Here is a 15,026-nt window from a genome sequence, read left to right as displayed (position 1 = left end):
CGATCCATTTGGACCCGTTGTATCCCGTGTTCCTTGAGTGGAAGTCGAATTTGCCGCTCCTGATCCTGAACCTTGTGGGGGATCTTGATCACCCCCTGCACTGGCCGTAACGACCATTTTCTTGATATTGTCTAGACAAAAATAAAGCAATTGATTAAAACAATCCGCTTGACACGGTCCCACTGGGCGTGCCAATTTGTTTACGGTGATTTCCGGTAAACAACCGCTAGTCTTCCAAACTATAATAAATATGATTTGGTTACTCGCAGGATCGACTAGATTGATCCTAGGACACATAGTCAAAAAGATTGTTATCAATGTTCATTTGAACCATATTCATGATTCGTCTTCGTCAATAAGCGTTGTTCGATTAAAGAACAAGTAATCTTGATAATCACTTTGTTATATGTAAGTATGATTTCAATGAAAAGATAAGTAACATAACATATGAAACTAAAAGGACTGTTAAAACGTAAAGAATCTTAGAATGCAGAAACGTTAAAGACTTTGAAAATAAATGACATGAAAGTAATTCGAAAGTAAATGACATTAGAGTAAAGATACAGAAGTAAATGGCAAGAAGTAAATGGAATGCAGTAATTCTGAAAGATATTTGAAAACGAAAGATAATACACATGTATTAAAGTGGTGGTGTCATACGTACATTTTCTCAGCGAACTCTTTCTCTTAACACTTGATACTTGAGTAAATATGTGAGTGATTTGTACAAAATGAACACACAGAATCCTAACATTAAGACTCCTATTTATACTAGTTTCGACCTTAACGGTCCTACACTAATCTGCTGCCACGTCTCTCATAAGAACTTCCAGCGACGCCATCTGTTACTTGGACAGTTACGAAACCGTCTTCGAATTTCAAATCTTCCCGCCTGAGTCCGTCTTCGACGCGTGGCAGTGTATAAAAAACACTACGAAAACACGCTAAGTAGTAATACTTAAATATATTTTATAAATTTTGTCTAAGTCCCCGAAGACACATACTTTCACTAGCTTTCAGTATTCATTATCTTCATAACGAACTTAGAAATCTTTATTCTCGAAGCATGGCCATCAGTAGCCATCTTTTATTTTTAAGGGATGGCCATCAGTAACCATCTTTCCTTCGATTTTCCACTTCTTCGAAGGACAAATATTACAAGACGAAATCTTCAGCTAACAGACCCTTATCATTTATATCCCTAAAATTGATGAACCAAGTCTCTGTGATTTTAGACACATTAGTCTATCTAATATTCTCCTTAAGCTTGTCTCTGAGGTCTTGGTTCGGCATATAAGACTAAATTTTGAAACCCTCATTGACCCTCTTTAGAGTAGTTTTATCCCCTACCCCCGACCTCCACCCCATCCCCAATCGAGACACTCTCGATAATGCTCTTATAGCTCAAGAGATTGTTCACTACATGCATGCCAAGGCAAATCATATTTTGTGTATAAGATGATTTTGAAAAAACACATGATAGTGTGGATTATAATTTTTTGAAAATCACTCTAGCAGAATTTGAATTTTCAGCATTAATAATTAATCTAATTATAAGGAGAAAGAATTTTTTATTGAAATAGTTTGGAGATTTTTCTTCTCATTATTCTCATTTAACAAGGATAATATGAATTAATATTGTAACAAATGATATTATTTAATTCAATTTTTTTTAATAATAACAACTAAAAAGTTATTAAAGATTTGATTTATATTATTCAAAATAATTTAAGTTAGTTTCTAAATATTGTAATTACTTTCTTTTTTAATATATATCATATTTTATCAATGTTAAAATATATTTAAAAAATAAGATTTACTTATTTAATAAATAAATTATGATTTAGTATATTTTTACTTGATGTTTTATCTGCAGATTTGTCTGCAATTTCTTTTATTTCGAAAAGCAAAAATGTATTGAATCATTCTAATAAACTATGTTACTTTTCTTTTTGCAATCACTAGATCCTAAATATTAGATCATTCCTATATCTCAATGTTTTGGTTTTATATTCGAAAACTAACACACTCGATCTCATATTTTGATGGATTCTTCTCCATCTTTTGTATTTTTTGTATTGTTCTTGCTTCCTAATTCAATCTAATTACATAGAGATTTCTTATTTGTAATGTTTTATTGCATGCACGCATGCATATATTAGTATAATATTGTAACACAGAAAAAGAGATAAGAGAGTGAATTCAACAATGTCATTGGATCACACACCTTTCATAACTCCAAGAGGATCCGTTTCCTCGAGCATTGGAAACTCTGCAGAACTTGATGCTAATCTCACACTCAGTGATAAGCTTAAGGTTTTCAAAAGCTCTACTTTTGATCCTAATGCCTATGTTGCTTCCAAATCCCGCAGCATGAACGAGAAGGTATATATCACTATTATTCGTGCAAGATCATCGATCTAGATTGTCTGCGATCATAATACCGATGTTTTCTTATGCAATGTCTTGTTAATTACAGGAGATAAGACACTTGTGTGCTTATCTTGTTGACCTTAAGAAGGCTTCTGCTGAAGAAATGCGCAAAAGCGTTCTTGCTAACTACTCGGCCTTCATACGGTGAGTACACCTAATGTCGCGGCCCAGGTCACGGTTGCGGATCTTTATTTAAAATGTTGATTATGATTTTTATTGGTATCGTGGAAACTAACTCTGCGATGTTTATGTGCAGGACTTCCAAAGAGATTTCAGATCTTGAAGGAGAGCTGCTTTCCATGAGAAACCTTTTATCAAACCAAGCTGCATTGGTTCATGGTTTGGCCGAAGGGTGTCAGCTCGGTTCGTTGGTGACCGGAAACGAAGATTCAGACATGGACGATATAATAAACGAGAAAACAGACATATCCAAGACAGAAAAATGGCTAATAGGATACCTTGAAACCCTTGATGTTCTATTAGCTGAGAAAAGAGTGGAAGAATCAATGGCAGCCTTGGAAGAAGGAGAAAAAATGACAAAAGAAATTATACAAGGGAGAACTTTAAGTCCGAGTTTATTTCACGCGCTTCAAAACGCCATTACTGAACACAGACAAAAACTAGCTGATCAGCTGGCAGAAACAATCTGCCAACCGTCAACTCGCGGAGCGGAGATTCGATCAACAGCGTTAGCGTTGAAAATTCTCGGGGACGGTCCTCGTGCTCATACGTTACTTCTTAAATCTCACAAAGAAAAGTTGAGCCGTAACATGCAAAGTCTCGAGTCCACAACTTATGGAGGAGTTAGTGCATACACTGCATCAATTTCACATCTTGTTTTTTCAACTATTTCGCAAGCAGCATCAGATTCTTTGACAGTTTTTGCTGGAGAAGAACCTGCGTATACTTCTGAGCTAGTAACTTGGGCAGTAAGGCAAGCCGAGTATTTTTCGCTCCTCCTTAAGAAACGGATTCTCGTCTCGATAGCTGCATCAGGAGGTCTTAGAATCGCATCTGAATGTGTTCATGTTTGTCTTAGTCACTGTCATCTTTTAGAGGCCAGTGGGATGGCACTTTCACCTGTGTTGATTAAACATTTTAGACCATTTGTTGAACAGGCGCTTCAGACGAATTTGAAAAGAATTGAACAAAGCAGTGCTGCTTTAGCTGCTGCAGATGATTGGTTGCTCGCATACGCACCTACTAATAGGAGTAATAATACTGGCCTACCTTCAGTTTCTTCTTATTCTAGTTTGAATTCATACCAGCCAAAGCTTTCAATCAGTGCTCACAAATTCAACTCTATGGTTCAGGTGATTACTTTGTAATTTTATTTTACGGACTATTATAAATAGACGTGAGATTTGTTCAATTTAAACACACAGAATCACAATTGGCTTAAGTTTATTTTTCTAAATATATAGGAAATTTTTGAAGATGTAGGGCCACTTGAAATCCTACAATTAGATGGCCTTGCATTAGAAGGACTTCACCAAGTGTTCGGCTTCTATGTCAATCTGTTAATAAACGCAATGCCAGGTTCAGCTGTGATTGAGAATCTAGAAGGCACTGGGCCCAAAATAGTTAAGATTGCTGAGACAGAAACGCAGCAGATAGCATTGCTAGCTAATGCAATATTGCTAGCTGACGAGCTGCTACCGCGCGCTGTTATGAAACTTTCAGTTATCCCAAAAGGCGATGATGACTCTCAGAGAAGAGCGCCAGATAAACAAAGACTTCCAGAACAGCGTGAACTGAAGAAAAGATTCCAGCGCGAAGTTGATCGTTTGAGAGACAGTTTCTGCAGACAGCATGCCCTTGAACTCATCTTCACTGAAGATGGAGAGCCGCTTTTGAATGCTCAAATGTATTTGAGTATGGAGGAGAAAGGGGAGATACCTGAATGGTTTCCTTCTCCAATTTTTCAGGTAAACAGTCAAACAATGCTTCATGCTTCCTTTTGTTATAGCTCTAAACGTTTACTTTGTTATCACACATGCATTCATATAAAAATAGTTATAGTAATATAATCTATGAAACACTGACACGGACAGTGAGCATGACAATGAAACTAACATGACATTAGTAAAGGTATCATGTGTCAGACACCGAGCATATCTTCAATATGAAGTCTCAGAGATAGATAGAGTATAATAATGTTGATCATTTCGTATATTATTGTTCAGGAGCTTTTTGTAAAGCTTACCGGAGTGGCGAGCATTGTTTCAGATGTATTTGTGGGAAGGGAAAGGTTTGCAACTATTTTATTGATGAGACTTGCAGAAACAGTGATACTATGGCTTTCTGATGATCAAGCCTTTTGGGAAGACATTGAAACAGGCCCGACTCCTTTAGGTCAGATCGGTCTTCAACAGGTAGATGATTTATTAAGATTAAGTATTAAAACAAATAGCAGACATGACTTCCAAAAACAATTTGAGACTCACATATAAAGAACTTATGCAGCTTTATTTGGACATGCAATTTGTGATGATATTTTCATCACAAGGTCGTTACTTGTCTCGTCATCTGCATCAAGCTATTAAAAACATTATTAGTAGGGCTATTGAAGCTGTTGCTGCTACAGGGCTAGATCCCATGAGGTACATATTTATGATGTGATTATCTATCTTTCTTTTTCTACTGCTTCATAGTACTAATCAAAGAGACTTGAATGACAGTGTCTTGCCAGAGGATGAGTGGTTTGTTGAAGTTTCTGAAATAGCTATAAAAATGATAACTGGGAAAGCTGCTTTTGACAATGTAGAGGAAGAAGATTATAGTCCAACTTGATTAGCCTAAGAATAATCAATGTCAGCTATCCATTCTCAAGGAAAGTGATTAAAGTTTATCCACTTATTCATTCTTGGCATGTTGTGCAGAGCAAAAGGGAGAAGAGAAATAGAAGTATGAAGAGTTAATGTTATCATATACCACTTGATCTGTAACTACTTCTACATTATCTTTAATAATATATACATAGCTAATTGATTGAATTAGATATGTCCCGTTATTTTTATCTTTTCCGAATTCCTATCTACTGTGTGATGAGTAAATTATGAGAATAAACATGAAAGCAGATTGTGACAAAGTAAGAGAATCAAAAACGAAATATCCTTGTATAGTTCCCATTAGTTACATACAATTACTTCTATTTTCTCAAATTAACTGTGTCTACTAGTCGGTGAGTGTTGTATCGTGTCTGCACTTCATACATTGTGTGTGACCTATATCTTGTATGTCAAGCAAAAGTTTCACCTCATTCAAATTTATATAATCACTTGCTCCAAATTTGAAGTGTCGGTGTCATAGGATGCCGCCTCATATATGAGATAAGTTATGTGTAAATTTGACGAAACCAAACTGAATATATGAAACCTAAATCATGTGAGATGTATTCGTAATTATGTTTTTTTACCAAACTACATTTCAAAATGTTATTAAGTCAAGTATCAATAATATAAGTCTGCATTCTTCTCTCCAGCGATAGATTATTGTGCCTGATTTGGAAACTTTCTTTTATCACTCCAGACGAGCTTAGTTTGAGCTCCACTTGCACTCTTCCCAAATGTCAGTGCCTGCAAAGATTGAATGTCAATGAATAATAGGACGTAAGGAAAGATTTGTATTGCAATATATGAATGGGTGTATTATAAAACTGTTTAAACACTTTTCAAGCTTATTAAATCTTGATTGTCATGCATACAAATGGTTGCTTGGAACTCAGGTATAAACTAGCAATAGCAAATACCAATGCAATTAAATGGAAATTCACTTTAAGACCAATACATAAAATGTAAAATGTACCATTGTCGATCTCTTGTCATTAGGAGTCCATGAGGATATGGGAACGGGATATCTTCCTTTCTTGGCTGAGTTTGAAGATTGTCCAGATTGCTTCTGTCTTTTCTGTTCCTGAATATTTCCAGGTGTTTTGCTAGGTTGGTACCTAAAGGAATCAAGTGTAGAGGGACTTCTCTTCTTAGAAGCTTTCGAAATATTCCCCTGATACCCAAAATAAGAACTGGAATTCTCATACCATGCTGATTTTTGACGCAATTTGCTCTTTTCTTTTACTTTATTAATAAATTCGGTTGTCCAAGGTGAATGCTTTAATGGAGTAGCTGACCTGCGGACACGTGAGAGTGGAGTTTCACTCAAGTATGATATTCCCTCCTCGAATGTTAATCCTCCTAAATTTCTTACCGGAGTTGAATCAATGGTTCCATTGGGATTGGAATCAAGAGGAAATGCATCTTTTCCAAAATCTGGTTCTGCATGGTAATCAACCTCTCCTGTATCATTCATTGATCTCCATATTGAGTTGGTTTCTGGGTGAATGCTGTTACCAAATGACAATTTCCTTACAATTTTATTCTTTCTCAAATGATCTTTCTCTCTCTCATCTATCAGATTTGGGAAATACATGGAGTCAGAAATAGAGAAGTTTTTATCTAATAGAGGACTGTTAGTCAAGTCAACCACTTCACCTCGGATGCCTTCGTGCAGCTTCTCAAATTTACCAAGGTTGTGCCATTTCAAATTTTTCCCCATCAAATCATTATCCATTATTTCATTTTGAGCCAACCCTTTATTTTTCATAGAAAAACTGGGCTGTTCTAGCTGCTCATATATTTGGGGAGCTTTGCAGTTCCATGATGATGGGGAGACTCTGGAGTGGTTTCTCATTGTTGTCACAATGTTTTTTTGCTTTTGGTAAAATGGGTCATTCGTGTGCAAACTAGCTTTTCCCGAGTCTCTAGATCGCCAAGCATCTTTTGACATACCAAGATCATAAGGATTTTGCATGGTAGACGGACCAGGGACAGCCTCAACTACTTGGTTTAGTGTTTCAAATTGCAACAACTCATCAAAACATAGTTCATCACTCTGATCAATGACTACAGGGTTTGTTCTTTGCCTTTTATTATCAAATTGATAAAACCGACACCTATCTGAGTCTGGACCAGAAGATACCGAAGAAGAGCAGTCTGTCATTACGGATTTTGAATCCTCCCTTTCCCCATATTTGCAGAAGACGCTCAATAGAGAAAGACTTTGTTCTGGAACATTATATTTTTCTAAAACATGTATCCTTTGTTCGTGTGACCATGCAAGAAACTCATTGAGCTTGACCCCTAAAGATAGTATAGATTGTGCTGTTAAAGGATTTATTCCAGGAAATTGTGTAAGAAAGGACTCTGCTAGAGTAACTGAATCAGGCATTTTAGAATACAGACCCCTTGTCTGAATGGCAGTACTCTTAATGCAGTTTACCATAATTTCATTGGTCAACTCAGGTGAGTAAGAGAAGAAGATCTGCAAATCCATTCCCAGGCTTGTGGCAGCTGCATAAAGTCCATCCGAGTACTCCATAACAGTTGAAAGAAAGTTAGATTCCCCTTCAAAGACCTGAAAGGAGAACGAAACATATTAAAGCCAGTTCAACGTACAGGTCGTCAATATAATATATTAAACAACCACCATATATAGCAACAAAATCAGATTCAGTAAACTATGTTTATCAGTTCCATGGTAATAAAAGCTTATATCTTCCATGCATATAATAATATAAAATTCTAAATGATGAAAATTCGTTATTCCCCTTCCAGCTGGTGTTTATTTTAGAAAATTTTTACTCAGTGAGACATTAATCATTCAAATGGGGTTTAAGGAAAGTTCTAAAATGGAAAAAACTGGTTACCAGAAAGCATCCACAGAAGTAAAAACTAAGCAAAGGTAGGACATCAGTTGCAATATTATCGATACATAAAGGCAAGCTTGAAGATGCCTCAGTCACAGGAGTTGCTTTCTTCCCGAGGTTTGTACTATCATACCATGCCAAGCAAACTGCTGAACTTAATACAATATCCACTGGTAAATCTAAATCACGTTCAGCAACTTGAATTCCTCTTTTTTCCAACGCAAGAATTACTTGGTAAGAGCTTCTTCTGGATACTATCATTTCCTTATCTGCATTTTGAGTATTGACAATGATAATGGATCCAGTAAAAGACTCTAAGCTTTGATGGTCATGCTCAATCTTCACAGCAGGAATTAGCGGCACGAAAGTGTCTTCTTCAAGTGCAGCCTTTGAAGATTTTATATCATGGTTTTGTTCCGTAGGATAAAAGTTCAGTAGTTGCTCTAATTTTTTATTCACCATACTTTCCTTGTGGTTGAAAAGAAGAGGAGTCTCAGTTTCCTGGCAGACAACCATTGTTAGTTGCATGTGAGTTTTTAACATTCTTGTAATATTTTTGGTAAATAAGTATAAGCCAAGAAGTAAGATTAACAATCAGCTGATGCACAGCTAATTCAGTAATTCCAATTAAAAAAGGTGACAAATCATAGCTTTTGATTTCCAGATCTGTGTCATATTGATCCAGGAATCGTTCCTAATAAAAGAGTCTATTTTTATTGATTATTGCTGATTTCTCTTTCCAATACTAGTTGAATCTATCATAAACCATATTCCTGTATTCCTGTCCTTATTAACAATTTAACATCATAAAACAGGAGATACAATGTCATCTGACTACGTTGCAAAGCATTATATTCTCACAGTAGAAACTGTGCAACTAACATATATATAATCTTTTAAGAAAACAGATATATACTCAGAAACTTACAGATAAGTGATTTTGATATTCATTTGCGAAATCATATCAATAGTATATACAATCTAGAATTTATGAGCAATAAACTATCTATAATCACACAGAGGATTACCGGCAACATTTCAGTGTATGGGGGTGTTTCAACACCTTGACAGAGTGCTTTGAGAATGGCATGGTCATTCAATTCAACCATCAAAAAATGAAGATCTGGCAATCCAACTGAATTTGATGAAAATTCAGATATTCTAGAAGAACCGTTTGGACCACCATATTCCAAGATAATGCCAAATTTGTTGAATGGAAATAATGGAGAAACATGCCTTCAATTAACAAAGTAATTACTTAGTTTCATAGCAGAAGTATATGACATAAAACAATCCACAAAAAAATTATATTTCTGCATTAGAATTACAAAATAATGCTAAATTTGTTGAATGGAAACAATAGAGAAACATGACATAAGTTAACAAAGCAATTACTTAGTTTAATAGCAGAAAGTATGACCTAAAATGTTTCACCAAAAATTACTATGTGCTGCAAGATGTTCACAATTACGATGTAATCAATTGAATTAAAAAAATAGAAAGGAAGTGTGTAGCATTTTAAAATACTAGTAGCACCGTCAAGTTCATATTTTTCAAACTGCAAGTTGCATGCACTTCTTGAATCTTTTTCCTCTAGAGATTTTAAATCTTAAATTCAGTTCAAGTATGAGTCATATAACAGATTCTTCATAAGTATGCTAATGTGTGAAAAGATTCAAAATTTGAAAATATTAAACTAAAACTAAAACTTTCTAGGTTACCAATGTATTAAATGATGGATTTTTCAATAAACATTTTTCATTAATTATTCATTAACTAATGTCAATAGGACACTCAACAACAACAACAACAATCAAAGTTTCTTCTACTAGGTATAGTTAAGTGCATGGATCAAATAATGTCATAGTATAATGTCATGGATCTTATTTAAAGATTTACTGTTTAACTCCAAATCTTAAATAATGGTATGAATTAAAGTTTGCGTTGATCTTTCTCTATTTCTAACAAATGAACTATCATCCATCCAGTCTACCCTCCTAACTAGTGTTTCTATGAGTCTCCTCTAAGTATGCCTGAAGAACAACCTATCATTTCATTCACATGTTGTGCCTGAAGCAATCTATCATTTCATTCACTCTGCTGAATCCTATGGTTGACTTGCCTATTTCCCCGTCATTTTGTACAACGAATCCATGATAATTAGCTTGAGAGACTTATGGTAGAGTGTGTTCCCCACTTTTCACCTCTATGCTAGTATTGGTGCCTCTCACTAAACCTACATTCTATATTCATTGTTCATCTTCTATTAAATGAAGATCATGTGTTTCTAATACTTGTCTCCATATCTTGAGCTTTTCATTTATTATATCTCTCTATTCTCTAACCAAGACTATATAAATATACATCATAAAATCATCCCTCAGATATGTTGAACGAGCACATCTAGGCTCTATCCTGTGTTGTGTTGTTAATCGTGACCCCCCATTTTGAACATAATTTTGCTAGCTCAAATATGAGGAATATGAACTACTTTTTTTATTAATTTGACAGCTCCTAATAAGTGAGAGAAGAAAGGGACAATTTGTATCAGGACCTAGGGTATAAAACCTAAGAGGAAAGTATAACTTTTAAGAATTTTTTGTTGACCAAGTCTAGAAGTACTAAATATCAGATGCAACAAACTCTAGAAAGTGCACTTCATTGCTTAAATATACTCTTATTAAAAAGATATATCATTAGGGAAAGTTTGAATAAAGAATGCAAAAGATATGTTGCATGAAATAAATTTAAATTTCAATTATGCATGATAAATAAAATCACTGTTGTCAAATAATGGCTATAGCGTAGCGGAATTTGAAGAAACTACTATTGTTATGCGAAATGCAATTTAGCACAAAACATTGTCAAATAGCGGCTAGAGCGGTGCTTTAAGGCTGCAGCATCGCCAAACTTGAACAAACTGCTAGTTTCAGAGATCGATTAACAATACTGAAAATATTCTGAAAGAAATGCTTACTTGTATGAAACCAGCAAGCAGTCTGAACTCAGAAGTTCCATCATTTTAGTATCAGATTCCTCAGGCATATTATTTGCATATGGCTGATTTCTGTAAGAGTCATTTAGTTCATCAAATGATAACCTCAGGGAGAGAAGGAGATTTTTCAAAGACCACCAGAATACTTCTTCAGCCACAATTAAAGCTTTCAAACTATCCTGTTTGATGTTTTCCAGTAAAATTTCCTTGACAATTGTTAGCGATGAGTGTGCCATAGTAATATTGTTTTCCATCTTCCTGTTTTCATCTTTGATCGAAGATTGGAGGGTGCCTAATCTTGATTTCAAGTAGCCCATGTTTTGACATAGTTTTTCTAGATACAAACATGCTGGATTGAGACCATAGAAACATAAGTACCAAACTGCCTGTTTAATTGCACTTAACAAAATAAACGCCATATTATTTCCATTTACATGGAATTCAATCAGTTTGTGCTTTTGAAGACTCAGCAATTCAAAATAATGAACATCTGATTTATGCGTCTTTGTCAGCTCTGTATCACTCTGCAAAATGGCCAGATAGCTTTTTCCAAAATATCTAGCAAGAGCCACAATATTATCAGACAGCTTAACTCTATGCAGAACAGTGTGCCATCCTTTTGATTGTAGACCAGGTTTCAATGCAGTGGATGTATATTTTGGAATATTAACATTAGCATTGGTGGAGTCTTCTGCAAAATAACAACTCTCCTTAATAGTTGCTTTTTGAGGGTTCAAGAAATAATCAAGGTTGCTGATTTCTGACATAGACTTAAATAATAATGAAGCCCTCTCTGCATTTCTTTCTGGTAATTGTTTTTGATGTCCTTGATTAGAAGAAGCATTTTCTAATATTTTGCCAGCAGCAAATTCTACAGGCTGAGAAATGCTATCAGAAAGAAACTTCTGCAACTCTTCACTTTGTTGAAGGTCACATTTGCCTGTAGTATCACTAAGATTGCTGATATCTGACATAGACTTCCTCTGTGCATATTTGTCAAGTAACTGTTCTCGGCATCCTTTATTGGAAGATCCATGTTCTAAAAGTGTGCTCACAGCAAATTCTACAGGCTGATTGTCAAGCTGAGAAATTCCATCAGAAAGCAAATTCTGCAACTCTTCACGATTTTTATGGTCACATTCAACTATTGAATCACCAAAGAAAACTAAATTAAAGATCATTCTTCTGTTGTCAAAAGATTTTCCTCTGATATCATGGTTTTTCATATCTATCTTGGCCCATATGTTCTGATACCAATTAGATATATTGTAATTGCATTTATCTTCTTCCAGTAGATCCCAGTTTAAGTAAATTCCATCAGATGCAGATAGAGGTTGGGTCTTCGTGTTTGAAAATAGGTCTCCAATGATATCTTGCACATTAATCATCTTTATATTGTCAGAGATTACAGGTACAGGCAATGATCTGAATGTGTCGTCTACTAATGCCATCTCATTACTAACAATCAATTCATCAAAACTCTTAAAGTTAAACTCTTTTCTGAACATCCAGTCACTTGCTTCTAGATCATCCGATGCTTTTGTATCATAAAAAGCTTCAAAGGTATTCTTAACCATGTCTTCATCAAGGAACACAAACTCCTGGAAGGTAATTAGATTCACTAACAAATCACTATCAGCCTGCAATTTCCCATCCACATGTTCATTTTCCAACATATTTAAGAAATCTCTTTCAGGAAATAGATCTGATAAGATCAAACTCTTCTTTGATACACAGTCTTCTGAGAACAACTTCACCAGGTCATGCACTTTAGAATCCAAAAGTTCCGTTCCCTCTGTTATGGACTGATATTGTTCATCAAAACTTTGAGGTCTGAGATTCCCAAAATATGATTCAACAATATCTACCATAGATAAGCTTGTGGGAATGCCCAAACTTCCTTCATCCACTTCCAAAATGAGAAAAGTCTTTTTGTCAGAGTATGGTTGGTGCTGAACGGAAATATTACCTTCTAAAGCACATGCATTCTCCGCCTTTAGGTACTCGGAAATAACATCTTTCATCCTTGATACTGATTCCAGATCCTCGTAAGGGTACTGCATCAATGACTCAGACATAAACATTTCCTGCAAGGAAAACACAGAAACTTGTTCTCAATGAAATTCGGAGACAAACACACATGAATAAAGAAGAATTGAATCTTTGCCATGTCCTATATCTATATAACATATGTTCCTTGAAATCCACTCTGATGTCTGAAAAATTCAACCAATTCCTGAATGATGCAAGAAGTAGGAAAATAAAACAAAGTCTATTTAGCACCTTCATATTGCAAATTCAACAAACACACCCAATAAATAACCGACTGAAAAAATTAGTATGTATCGAGATGTATTATACTAAGTGAAACTATTTGACCAAAGCTTACAAGAATGAAGCAATGTAATTACTCCAACAGAAAACTATCAGACTCTTTTACTGACACTTTATACAGTTCATACTTAGAGGATGCAAGCCCAAAAACCTACAGCAACAGTACAAGGAGTAAGAAAACCTAAGCATCTCAGCGCCGATATACTATAGTGAAGTAAGTAGTTACCATGCTATTTTCAACTTCTGGAGTATGAGACAGCATTTCCATTCTCTCCTTCTCAGTGAAGCATATAGTTTCCTTTAAAATACCAACAAAAAAAAAAAAACATAAAGATTGAATTAAGATACTAAACATACAAGAAGTTAGCATCAGTGTTGTTAAATAGGAGCTATTGTTATAGTGCTATAACATAGTAGAATTTAAACAAATCGTTATAGTTTCACAATACGCTATTTAATACAACTACAAAGTGTTGTCAAATAGCAGCTATAGTGGCGCTATAGAACCCTAGCGCGGCAGAGTTTGAACAAAACACTATTTCATGTGACGCAAACACTAGTTCAATTAGCATACACTTTCCTTAAAACCTAAAAATCAACAAAATGAACAAAGCTGAAAATTGAAAGAAAAAAATGCTATAAACAGTACAAGTTATTACTATAACTACAAAATCAGAAACATGCATCTCACCAAGAGTGTATCCAGCTGCTCAGGTGTTTCAAATTGAAATGGTTCATAAACGACTGCATTTTCATTACTACGCGTAACGATCTTACTCTCCTGCACACAATATGGAAATAAGCTCTAACAAAAATCAATAAACTAAATAAACAAAAATTTCAGAGGACAAGAAGCGTTAGCATACTTTGGAAATTTCAAAATCAGCATCGGAGACACGATCTTCGAAGATAAAATCTGCTTCTCTCAGCAACGCATTCTAAACATCCATAAGCAATGACAGCACGTAGAATCTCAATTTTCAGATTTAAATGAAATGCTAACAGTGACGAACTAAAATCAACATAATCTACGAGAAGATCGAAACTAACATTGGATTCTGGATAATCAGCAACGGAGGAAGACGGATCTGGAATTGGAATCGCAATTCTGTGAGGGAGGACGGAGGAGAGGAAGGAGGAGAGTGCGGAGTGAATTGGGAAGGGATCGATATGGAGGGAGACGTCGGGGAGAGAGGAGTAGAAGTTGAGGTGGTGGTCGACGGCGGAGGAAAGCGGCGTAGGGAGGCGAGGTACAGGGAGGTGGAGGAAAGGGATGGTTTCGTGGCGTTGGGATGGAGGGAGGGTGAAGTAGTCGTTGTTCAGATAGCGAGTTCGCATTTTTTTAGATGGAAGTAACGGAAACGAAAATCGAATTGAATTTGGCGCTTTGGTTTCTTTATTTATAGCATAATGCGCGGGTTAAGTATGTGAAATAAAGTTCAAGTAGTAGTAACATTTTTTATCGAAATATTTTATTTTTGAAATGTTTTCTAATAGGTCAAGTTTCAAAAAATTCAACCATTTAAGTCCAAATTGTTATATAATATTTACTAATAATGA

General features: G+C 35.3%; 2 protein-coding genes across 2 annotated transcripts; one reads left to right on the top strand and one right to left on the bottom strand.

Annotated features, from left to right (window-relative positions):
• The first annotated feature begins 2,134 nt into the window (after positions 1-2,134).
• Positions 2,135-5,361, top strand: LOC131647571 (exocyst complex component EXO84A). The gene is made up of 7 exons (XM_058917455.1): positions 2,135-2,385; positions 2,480-2,577; positions 2,690-3,746; positions 3,858-4,361; positions 4,620-4,808; positions 4,900-5,036; positions 5,115-5,361. The coding sequence occupies exons 1-7, from the start codon at positions 2,209-2,211 to the stop codon at positions 5,224-5,226; spliced, it is 2,274 nt and encodes a 757-aa protein (XP_058773438.1). The 5' UTR covers positions 2,135-2,208; the 3' UTR covers positions 5,227-5,361.
• A 302-nt stretch (positions 5,362-5,663) lies between these two features.
• On the bottom strand, positions 5,664-14,817 carry LOC131650767 (protein SHORTAGE IN CHIASMATA 1). Its single transcript, XM_058920474.1, has 9 exons — positions 14,517-14,817; positions 14,333-14,404; positions 14,158-14,247; positions 13,693-13,764; positions 11,115-13,219; positions 9,166-9,373; positions 8,138-8,638; positions 6,241-7,845; positions 5,664-6,011 (listed from the first exon to the last, which is right to left on the bottom strand). The coding sequence occupies exons 1-9, from the start codon at positions 14,802-14,804 to the stop codon at positions 5,925-5,927; spliced, it is 5,028 nt and encodes a 1,675-aa protein (XP_058776457.1). The 5' UTR covers positions 14,805-14,817; the 3' UTR covers positions 5,664-5,924.
• Between the last annotated feature and the right edge of the window lie 209 nt (positions 14,818-15,026).

This window comes from Vicia villosa, linkage group LG2 (genome assembly GCF_029867415.1).
Source record: "Vicia villosa cultivar HV-30 ecotype Madison, WI linkage group LG2, Vvil1.0, whole genome shotgun sequence".
Classification (NCBI taxonomy): domain Eukaryota; kingdom Viridiplantae; phylum Streptophyta; class Magnoliopsida; order Fabales; family Fabaceae; genus Vicia; species Vicia villosa.
Note: the sequence above shows the minus strand (reverse complement) of the source record. Positions and strands in the feature narration are given on the sequence as shown.

What these genes read in the sequence shown, in the direction of transcription:
- LOC131650767 (XM_058920474.1), bottom strand. Translation starts at nt 14,804, where the DNA reads ATGCGAACTCGCTATCTGAACAACGACTACTTCACCCTCCCTCCATCC. An exon ending in TGCTTGCTGGTTTCATACAA is followed by an intron (nt 9,374 to 11,114) that starts GTAAGCATTTCT and finishes TGTTAATTGAAG; the next exon opens with GCATGTTTCTCCATTATTTC. An exon ending in ATGACAAGAGATCGACAATG is followed by an intron (nt 6,012 to 6,240) that starts GTACATTTTACA and finishes CAATCTTTGCAG; the next exon opens with GCACTGACATTTGGGAAGAG.
- LOC131647571 (XM_058917455.1), top strand. Translation starts at nt 2,209, where the DNA reads ATGTCATTGGATCACACACCTTTCATAACTCCAAGAGGATCCGTTTCC. An exon ending in TTCCTTCTCCAATTTTTCAG is followed by an intron (nt 4,362 to 4,619) that starts GTAAACAGTCAA and finishes ATTATTGTTCAG; the next exon opens with GAGCTTTTTGTAAAGCTTAC. An exon ending in ACAGGGCTAGATCCCATGAG is followed by an intron (nt 5,037 to 5,114) that starts GTACATATTTAT and finishes CTTGAATGACAG; the next exon opens with TGTCTTGCCAGAGGATGAGT.